The sequence below is a fragment of the Brassica napus genome, chromosome C1 (genome assembly GCF_020379485.1).
Source record: "Brassica napus cultivar Da-Ae chromosome C1, Da-Ae, whole genome shotgun sequence".
Classification (NCBI taxonomy): Eukaryota; Viridiplantae; Streptophyta; class Magnoliopsida; order Brassicales; family Brassicaceae; genus Brassica; species Brassica napus.
This window is the reverse complement of record NC_063444.1, coordinates 9,321,881-9,331,249: the sequence shown is the minus strand read 5'-3', so window position 1 is coordinate 9,331,249 and position 9,369 is coordinate 9,321,881. Positions and strand designations below refer to the sequence as shown.

General features: G+C 37.0%; 3 protein-coding genes across 5 annotated transcripts; 1 reads left to right on the top strand and 2 right to left on the bottom strand.

The window, feature by feature from the left end:
* Positions 1-1,778: 1,778 nt before the first annotated feature.
* On the bottom strand, positions 1,779-2,546 carry LOC106373009. Its single transcript, XM_013813248.2, has one exon. It carries the CDS (start codon positions 2,544-2,546, stop codon positions 1,779-1,781), a length of 768 nt encoding a protein of 255 aa, XP_013668702.2.
* Positions 2,547-4,146: 1,600 nt separating this feature from the next.
* Positions 4,147-6,034, top strand: LOC106375698 (pentatricopeptide repeat-containing protein At4g21190). Of its 2 annotated transcripts, none has more exons than XM_013815675.3 (6): positions 4,147-4,294; positions 4,463-4,553; positions 4,632-4,730; positions 4,837-4,980; positions 5,070-5,282; positions 5,369-6,034. In XM_013815675.3, the coding sequence occupies exons 2-6, from the start codon at positions 4,467-4,469 to the stop codon at positions 5,741-5,743; spliced, it is 918 nt and encodes a 305-aa protein (XP_013671129.2). In that variant the 5' UTR covers positions 4,147-4,294; positions 4,463-4,466; the 3' UTR covers positions 5,744-6,034. The 2 variants fall into 2 exon arrangements, with proteins under 2 accessions (XP_013671129.2, XP_048601545.1); XM_048745588.1 differs by having other exon boundaries at positions 4,263-4,295; positions 4,457-4,553.
* LOC106375694 (dnaJ protein ERDJ2B) lies at positions 5,801-9,297 on the bottom strand. 2 transcript variants are annotated; one of them, XM_013815671.3, is made up of 9 exons: positions 9,044-9,297; positions 8,494-8,709; positions 8,301-8,396; positions 8,101-8,221; positions 7,896-8,002; positions 7,392-7,787; positions 7,189-7,308; positions 6,984-7,070; positions 5,801-6,912 (listed from the first exon to the last, which is right to left on the bottom strand). In XM_013815671.3, exons 2-9 carry the CDS (start codon positions 8,677-8,679, stop codon positions 6,031-6,033), a joined length of 1,995 nt encoding a protein of 664 aa, XP_013671125.2. In that variant the 5' UTR covers positions 8,680-8,709; positions 9,044-9,297; the 3' UTR covers positions 5,801-6,030. The 2 variants fall into 2 exon arrangements, with proteins under 2 accessions (XP_013671125.2, XP_022550337.2); XM_022694616.2 differs by lacking the exon at positions 9,044-9,297 and adding an exon at positions 8,789-8,807.
* Positions 9,298-9,369: the final 72 nt, after the last annotated feature.

Here is a 9,369-nt window from a genome sequence, read left to right as displayed (position 1 = left end):
AAAGAAAGAAGAGCAGCAAATACTAACTTACCAATCTCCATGTATTGTCAGAAGGAACTATAAAATTAGCGCAGTCTAGGACGCTTGATTGGTTCCATAAGCGGATGTTACTCTTAGGTTCCGGTCCTGCAGGGATTTATATATTATCTTCAATCCAGAAATTAATGTCATATGATCTATTTATACGCTTTATGTCATATAACTCAGAAAATATCTACCCCAACCGGATACTATGTCATATAACTCGAAATTGCAGAATAATTTTTTTTTATCTTCAATTGATGATGAAGAGTAAAAAGATTTCTGAAAAAGAAGAACAGTTGACAAAAAAAAAAAAGAACAAAACGACATGGTATTCTGTTTTTATCAACCTAATAGAAACCGACCCTCCACCTGTCATAAACCAAGTTAACGTTTAAACAACACCATTTACGGTTTTAGGGGAATTAGTTTAAAATCGATATTTTGTGTATGTAATTCAAAAAAAAAAGAATTGTTCATGTGGTTTTTGGCATGGCATAAAAGTTCGTGTGTGAAATAGCCAGAAACAACTAGTTCATAGGGGAATAAATTATTTTTCAGTTGTTCGTGTGGTTTTTGACATGACTTAAACGTTCGTGTGTGAAAAAGCCGGGAACAACTAGTTGATAGGGGAATGAACCATTTTCCCTATTATTATGATCATAAAGAGTTACTCGCATTTTTGTCTATTGTGTTAGAAATTTACTATCAACACAAAATTATTCACATGGGAGAAATTTTGATTTGGTTGCAAACTTGTAGCTCACAAAATGCAAGACTGTAAGGAAAAAAGAGAAGCATTGAAACAAAATTTCTTGTAGTGTTGTACGTGCAAATAATCATCGTACTTTAATTCTTGACAAAATATTTCTAAATTTTAAAAATAAATGTATAAATTAAAGTTTAAAACTATAAAATTTTTAGTTATATTTTATAATTAAGAGTTACTTAAAAGATTAAAGATATTTAAATACTTCAAAACTATATCATTACTTTTTTTAAATAAAACTTCAATATTTTTATTTGGTCTAAGAACATCTCCAACCCCACTCCATATTTTACTCAAAAACTGAGAAAATAGAGTGAAAAATGGAGTAATAAACAAAAAATAAAAGGTTTACTCCATTTATAGAGTAATTACTCGATTTATAGAGTAATGCTTTTATTTTTTGTTCATCATTTCATTTCCTATTCCATTTTTTTATTTTGGAGTAAAATACGGAGTGGGTTTGGAGATGCTCTAAGGCGGAGGCGGCATTACGTAACATCATAGTGTTCGCATGGTGTATAGTGATCCATTTCCGGATGATTTTATCAATGAGGCTATGGTGAGTTTCAAAGAGAAAAGTCATATATACGGTGCCTCGCAACACGGTGCCTCGCAACAGAGTTTGTATGATCCTTAAATTGAGTTAATTGTGAATATAATAATATCATTGGTCCAAATAAAGCATAGACAATAAGATTAGAGAAATAAAACAAAGCATGTGGTCATTATAGAATAAGATCCAACAAAATAACCGTTACCCAGAAACCTTGTCGGCTCATACGTGGTGACTACCTTAAGCACATGCATATCATTTTTGAACTAATTTGATGCATTAAAATAAATGTAACTGATATAGCGTTTAGGCTTATATAGTTTGTTACAAGTTTGATGGAAACCATAGGAAACCATAGAGTATTACAACATTTGCAATCCAAGAAAAGCTTAATACCACGTTAAGCTGGATAATGAAATAAAGCCAACATACGTTTTAGGATTTGCGGTTACCCCGACCTCTCGAGATATGCTTTCCTCTTCCCTTAACAAGTGTCCACCCCATTTTCTGTACTTTTTGAGTTGGTTTAATCGATCTCCCTCTCCTAGTCGTGTTCAGGTGAGTTGTGGGCTCACACTCTTGCGAACGGTCGAACATAGGAAGATGTGGATCAATTAAGGCGTCATCTTCTGGGTTGTTCACCACGGTAATGACCATTGTGGATGGAGTTTCCTCCATAATCGTTTCGGAAACTGGAGTAGAGGAATTTTCTACTAATGGTGAAAAAGTTTGCTTAGAGTGTGAAAGAGGTACCTCTTTAACTGGTGAAAGATCTTCTACTTGAAGAGTGGCTGCTTCTCTTGTAGTTGACCTCATTTCCTCTTGAGCATCATTCATTTTTTCTAAAGCATCACTCACGTCCACATGAGTAGTAGGTATAGAACCAATTGTAGCAGAGTTGTCCTGAGAAGGTGTCGGTTTAGGAGATGAATCATTAGACCCGAATTGATCTATACTAACCATAGGTACATTCGAACCATCTTCCTGAACTTCTATTGGCTCGCTTGTAGCTTTTGTAAAACAGGCTGGTAGAAGGCATCGTTTCTCTTTATGTCCCAATTGTCCACACCTCACACAAGTAGAGGGAATCCAAGTGTATTCAACCTCAACCAAGTAGATGTTACCTTGCTTGTCGTCACAAGAAATTAGTTTAGGAAATGTTTTGTCTAACTCCATTTCAACCAGAATTTTTGCTTCACCCATTTCCGTTGGATCAAGACGAGGCTTGTGAGTTAAAATTGGTTCTCCAAGTCCTGAAGCAATGTGACTAATACCTAAGCAAGAGTAACATCTATCAGGGATATTTTTGAGGTTAACCCATACTGGCAGTGTTCAAATCTCTTGGCTTTTGAGACTTGTAGCAGGAGACCGAGGTGCTACAAACAATAAGCAGTTATATATGTGCCAAACTCCTCTTTCAGTGACCCATTTTCTAGTTGATTCATGCGGGATATGGAACATGAAAGATGATTCTCCATGCTTCTTAATGGATATTCTATAGCTTCTACCCCAAAGTTTTTTCACAAAAGCATGAACTAAACCACCGGGAGATAGAGTACAATTGTGAAACTTCCCTATTATGTATTCATCTTGATTCTCTGGTCCTAATAAAAGAACTTTGGAAGGGATGATTACCTCCGGTGTTACATCAATACGAAACGTAGGATTTGCTGCACGAAACACATGCATATCTTTGCCCGATGCAAATGTTTTCAGAAAACAATGTCAACAATGCCCATTGTTGTTTTCCTATAAGAAAGAATATTTATTTTCTTGGGACTTGTGGAATAGAGTAATCAATCAAATATTTAGCGTCTAGCTTCTCTCCGAATGACTTCTGGAACTGGAAGAAAGTTCTTTGAAATGTTCGAGACTACGTGCCGACAGACAGTTAAAAAGATAATGATCTGTTTTCCCTTTTCTTTTGCATGAATCATAATGCTATTCTTTTCTTTGATGTTAAATACTAGTACTATTTATAATGATCTTTGATGTTGACTATATATACCAATTATATCCCAGTTGTACTAAAACTATATAGGAAAAAACATTGTTTTAATTACAGAAAAACATTAATGTTAAGATCCGGTCTGAAACATGTTATGAGCGATGTTGTATTTATATATTGCTGAATAGAAGGAATAAAAAGGGCTACATCTTGTTGAAAAGTGAATAGAAGGTAGGAGCTTGAGTCTCCAAAAATAGTCTAGAGCTTTCACAGTCTAGAGGTGTGTCGCCGCGGATTAAACAATATCTTGTGAGATTGAGGACTTCTAAGCCATCCGCAATTCCGCATCAAGAAGCTTTCGAATTTTTGAATTTAGAAAAAAAATTAAATATAAATACATGTGGTAAAAAAATTAGTTAAGATACTCTTATTAATGATGGTATAATGTTAAATAGGAAAGTTTTTCTTCAAATAAAAACTTGGATGCCTCTGAGTCTGATGTTTAGAGCATGATTAATGGAATGTTTTTAGGGTGAGTTTCTTAGCGGAATATAAGAAATAGTCTCTTAACTTTTAACTAAAAAAACTAAGAACCGGTAAATATCTTATTTAAGAGCCGGTTCTTAGTTTTTTTAGTTAAAAGTTAAGAGACGGTTTCTTATATTCCGTTAAGAACCCCACCCTAAGAACTTCCGATTAATCATGCTCTTATACTTCAGTTAAGTATCTTAGTGAAAACTTGACTTAAAAAATTAGTTAAGATACTCTCATTAATGATGCTACGATGTTAATGTTTCTTCAAATAATAAATTAGTTAAATGGGTCTATTCAAACTTTCGGGTTAATGGGCCTTTCCCATTAGTCCAATACGCAGCGTGTCGTATGTTTCTGGATGAGGATTTTCGACAGACAGGGAACTTGGAAGGACAGAGATAGAGAGAGACAGCGAAGAAGAAGAAGAAGAATCATCTTCACTCTTTGCCTAACTGTGACGAATCCAAAGGTATCTTCAACACTACGTGTTTTGATTCACTACATAACTTTGTGGTTAAAGTTAGTTTCTTGTGTTTTCAATCTGTTATGAACTGTTGTTGGCTGATAAAAGGAACAAGCTTTGAAATTTTCGAGTTCTTCTTCTTCTTCTTCTTCTTCTTCTCCTTCTTATCCTCAGGAGGATGCTTAGCTTGAGATATTCACTGCCGTATCTTCCTCAAACAAAGGAATCAACTAAACTCTTCTCCAAGAGGCCTAACAATGTTGTGGTTAGTATTGTAATAGTTAAATGTTATTAGCTTCTTTGCTCAGACAATCCCTCAGTGTGGAACGCAATCAATCTTCAGGTTTGTGCGGCTAGAGGTCCAAGACCTCGATCTCCTCGAGTCTGGAAAACAAGGAAGAGAATTGGAAGTATCTCCAAGGCTGCCAAGATGATTGCTTGTGTAATACTACTCTCTTTTGACACTTTCAATGTCTTTATATCATATGTCTCTGTGTTCTGCAATGTTTAAATATCCTTATATAAATTGACAAAGATGTCATCTGCAGATAAAAGAATTGTCGAATGTTAAAGAAGAAGTCTACGGAGCGCTTGATTCCTTCATTGCGTGGGAGTTAGAGTTCCCTCTTGTTATTGTCAAGAAGGCTTTAGCTGTTCTTGAAGATGAAAGAGAGTGGAAGAAGATTATTCAGGTAAAGCAAGAGGAGCTGTTTCTTTTGTTTTGTTCTGGAAACGATGTAGTTAGGTGAATAAAGAAAAGGTTTGTTTTGGATTGTGTTAGGTGACAAAATGGATGCTGAGCAAAGGCCAAGGAAGAACAATGGGGACTTACTTCTCGTTACTAAACGCTCTAGCAGAAGATAACCGCCTTGACGAAGCTGAGGAGCTCTGGAACAAACTGTTCATGGAACATTTAGAAGGAACTCCAAGAAAGTTCTTCAACAAAATGATCTCTATCTATTACAAGAGAGACATGCATTACAAGCTCTTCGAGGTGAAGTATAAAGCCTTCTTACTTTAGGATAGGTTGATGATGTCTGGAAGTAATGAAATAGCAATTCTTGGTTTTTTTTTTATCAGGTGTTTGCTGACATGGAAGAGCTTGGAGTGAAACCGAATATTGCGATTGTGAATATGGTTGGGAAAGTGTTTTTGAAACTTGGGATGGATGATAAGTACGAGAAGCTGATGAAGAAGTATCCTCCACCACAGTGGGAGTTCAGATATATCAAAGGAAGACGTGTTAAGGTCAAGGCCAAACAGCTTAATGAGCTAAGCGAAGGTGAAGGAGGCTTAAGCAGCGATGAAGACAAGATTGAGAGTAAATCTGAATTGTTGTCAGGTGAGGAAGCAAACCAAGATGGTGAGGATTCCAGTGAAGAGGAAGAAGAAGAACTTGTGGGAATGAATCAAAGACAGATTGAAACATCTAGAGAACCCTGTCTCGATCATTAGGACTCTTCTTGAGCCTTTGAGATTGTATGTAATGTTGGATCATGCATGGAAAACAGATTGAGAGCCAAAGTTCTTCAATGAAGCGCTTAGGTTACTGACTGAAAACATGACCCAAAACGCTTGACCTTTTGAGGTAAAGAGCTTAGGAAAAGTCAAAACAAGATACCAACTAATGTCAAAACGATAAAGAAACTCAGCGAAGAATCTTTTAGAGTATCATCACTGTGTAAAGCTTTGAAGCAAAAACTATTGTATTAAAGATCATGAGATAACTCCTCTTTGTTTATTCAATCTTCATCTGATCCTGACTCTTCAGAACTCGATTCCTTCTTGTTTACTTTCTTCTTTGATCCTCTCTTCTTGTCTTCCTCATCTTCACTGTATTCACTCTCATAATCTTCCTCTTCAAGCTCATCTTCTTCACCCTCCTCCTCCATACCTTCTTCTGCAGCCTCACCCTCCACATCACGGGTTCTTTTCAGAACCTCCACTTTCAGTGATGTCTTCTGGTCACAACCAATCCAAGCATCGCTCAGGCAGAAGCAAGTCAAGTTATAAGTACCTTCTGCAGGTGCCAAGAGCCTCCCCATCACCAATCTTGATCCAGTTTTAACTTTCTCAACAGCTTCTTCAACTGCACTGTTCTTTGCCTCAGCGCTTGCTCCTAAACTCTCCATTGTCTCACTAATAGCAATAGACGCAGTGCTTATAGCTTCAGCTTCATCCATGAAACTAACCTTCTGAAAGAACCAGACGTTGTTTGAATCCGCAAGAATAACCCAAAAGTTCTCCTCCTTGTGGAAGGGGAAGTGAGGCGAGTGAGAAACAGCTCCCACGAGTCCATTGGGACGTTTCAGAGTGATCCAAGCTTGAACCGTCGTCACGTCGCCTTCTTGAATACCTTCTTCGCCTTCTGTTTTGCAAGTGACTTCTATTTTCAGAGAAGGTATCATTTCCAAGACCTTCTCCACGTCTGCAACATCGGTTTCAGACAAACCAGCAACCTCCTTAAGAAGTTTAGAACGTTCTTCTAAGCTCAGGTCTTGAAACTCTTTGAATGATCCAACCTGCAACGCTATCTTTTGAGCGATGGATTCATTGAGATGAGGGAGTTGCAAGAAAGGAGCAGTGCCTTCTGAGGATAACTTCCTCAAACTAAGAGGAACAGCCTACAATCAAACAACAACATTAACAACATTGAGACTCTATTGAGGTAAAGAACTTAAAGAAAGCTTATTACCTGAACAATGCATTGAGATAGCTCTATGACTCCTAGTGCAGGACTTAACCATCCATGCCCTTGTTCATTGTGGGGTATAACTGCCATCTACAAGAAACAATATCATAAAGTTTAGCATTTAATTTCTTCATCAACTTTGTGACAAGCTTTATTTTATCGGATACAATCTGCTAAATAAGAATTAAATAGAGAACAAATATAAGACCTTCATTAAATCTTCAAGGAGACGAGGTGCAAACTCTAGCACACGCCTGAAATCAGTTTGCAGAGCTGGAGACAAAACTGCTGATTCACGAGTTAACTGTTTGTGTATCAAAAGCTCAGCCTGTTACACAAAACAAAAGAGTTAGCATCTTTTCAAAAATGTATCCAATACTTTATGTTATAACGTCTCAAAAGTAAACCAACCTTGATAACTGCAGGATCCTGTTTCCAAAACTTAGCTTCATCTTGCTTCATCTTCTTAGGGTCCAGACTCAGCTCGCTTTTGACAGACGCAAAGAGTTTCTTCAGAGATTCATCATCGGTTTTACGAACTGGAATCTCTGTGTACTCAGCTGCTTTGATGAAAACGTCCATGACTTTGCTTGTAGTCAAAGAGGGTTTCATTAACTCATAATACGCTTGACGAGTTTGGAGCTTGACGTAGTTTCCAGTATACTTTGATGATCTCCAGAGGTAGATGGAGGCGACCACAAGCGGCAAGAGAATACATAAACCAACTGTAAACAGCAACAGTAGCCCACCAGATTCTCCGTTAAAGTCTAGGATAAACTGAGGGAGAGCAATTCCTAGTTTATAACCCTGCATCAATCACATTTGCAAGAGCCTCAGTTTTTGAATATGAGACAAGAAAGACTAATGCAAAAGCCTTAACATGTAAAAGATGATTGAGGCTTATGTCACTGTTACCTGTCTGCCATCAGGATGACCATACTTCTCAAAGTTTTCACGAGACAACGGATCAGTCAAAGCTTGGTAAGCTTTAGCTATTGACTCCACAAAGTACTTGTTGGCCTCTGTATAGTTTAACAACACAACAAATCAGCAATAAGCAGACAGAAAAAGTCTATAATGAAAACCAAAAAGGAAGGATACTTTCAAAGCATTTTTGGACCTGGGTCTGGATTTTTGTCGGGATGGTACTGGATAGAGAGTTTTCTATATGCTTTCTTGATTTGTGAGTCTGAAGCACCAGGCTCCAATCCAAGTATACTGAATGGTTCAAAGAGTTGACTCTGTAATATTCACACCAAGAAAATTCATTAAGCAAAAAGAAAATCTCGGATCATTATAAGCATGAAGAGAGGAGATAACCTCACGGCTGATGTTCTTAGTGTAATAAATCAAGAAGATCATTACAAACCAGAGTAGCACAACTGTCAAGTTGCTACATGAAGTAAAGGTAGCGACCTGCAGAAGAGAGAAAATGAACAAATTAAGAGGTAAAAACATTGTTGAATCCATCATACAAATAAAGTTAATGGGAGAAAGGGAAAAAAAAACCAACTCTATGAGAAAGGGATCTCTTGTACTTCCCTGAGCGATCACAGTCAAGACACTGACAATGTATGCTCCTTTGTTTCTTGGAAAAAGCGCGGCTTAGCTTCACGAATGTGTAAGGCACCAAAGGAATTGCGATTATTGTCAGAATGAAGATGGGAAATAACACTCCATTCTCTTCTGATTCTACCATCTTTTGACCCTTTAGATCAGATCAGAGAACCTGCAGGTAAAAAAAAAAACAGTTTTTTATAATCTGATGGCATCTAAGGAACAGAGAGATAGAGGGGCACAAAACACACATGTGCTGAATTGAAATCAACCATTTTATCTTTAATATTCATTTTCTGGACTAACATGATCGATCACAAGTCAAATTTGATCCAAAAAGGAAACAATCTTTAAAACATTACATCCATTAAAAAGATGAAAGAGATCAAGAGGATACAAAAGCAAAACATGTGTCCCCAACAAAATCGCTGTATTACAAAGAAACCGATCCGATTGCATGTCAGGAAAACTGTAAGATAACGAAAGTAAGAAACTTTGTTTTTTACCTCAATCGAGTCTCAGTAACTGAGGAAGAAAGAGAACGTTTTGATTATAGAATCGGATTGCGAAACTGAAAAAAGACAAAAGCACAAGAGTGTGAGGTTTATCAGAGAGGGAAGGAGATGATGAATCATCAAGACCAATGAAAACTCGACAGGTGGCAATGATTGGGTCATTTGTATGTAGCTAGTTTAGGAAATTGAGTAATGAGATTTGACTGTATTAATTAGTGAAGATCCAAAGGACAAACTATGAGTTCGTGTTTGGGGATAGATCGTCTCATAATCGCGTTGAAAGTTCACTCCTTTGAAAAGTTTGGTCCTTTTAGTTA

What these genes read in the sequence shown, in the direction of transcription:
- LOC106373009 (XM_013813248.2), bottom strand. Translation starts at nt 2,546, where the DNA reads ATGGGTGAAGCAAAAATTCTGGTTGAAATGGAGTTAGACAAAACATTT.
- LOC106375698 (XM_013815675.3), top strand. Translation starts at nt 4,467, where the DNA reads ATGCTTAGCTTGAGATATTCACTGCCGTATCTTCCTCAAACAAAGGAA. An exon ending in AGTGGAAGAAGATTATTCAG is followed by an intron (nt 4,981 to 5,069) that starts GTAAAGCAAGAG and finishes GGATTGTGTTAG; the next exon opens with GTGACAAAATGGATGCTGAG. An exon ending in TGCATTACAAGCTCTTCGAG is followed by an intron (nt 5,283 to 5,368) that starts GTGAAGTATAAA and finishes TTTTTTTATCAG; the next exon opens with GTGTTTGCTGACATGGAAGA.
- LOC106375694 (XM_013815671.3), bottom strand. Translation starts at nt 8,679, where the DNA reads ATGGTAGAATCAGAAGAGAATGGAGTGTTATTTCCCATCTTCATTCTG. An exon ending in CGACAAAAATCCAGACCCAG is followed by an intron (nt 8,003 to 8,100) that starts GTCCAAAAATGC and finishes TAAACTATACAG; the next exon opens with AGGCCAACAAGTACTTTGTG. An exon ending in TCCTTGAAGATTTAATGAAG is followed by an intron (nt 7,071 to 7,188) that starts GTCTTATATTTG and finishes TGTTTCTTGTAG; the next exon opens with ATGGCAGTTATACCCCACAA.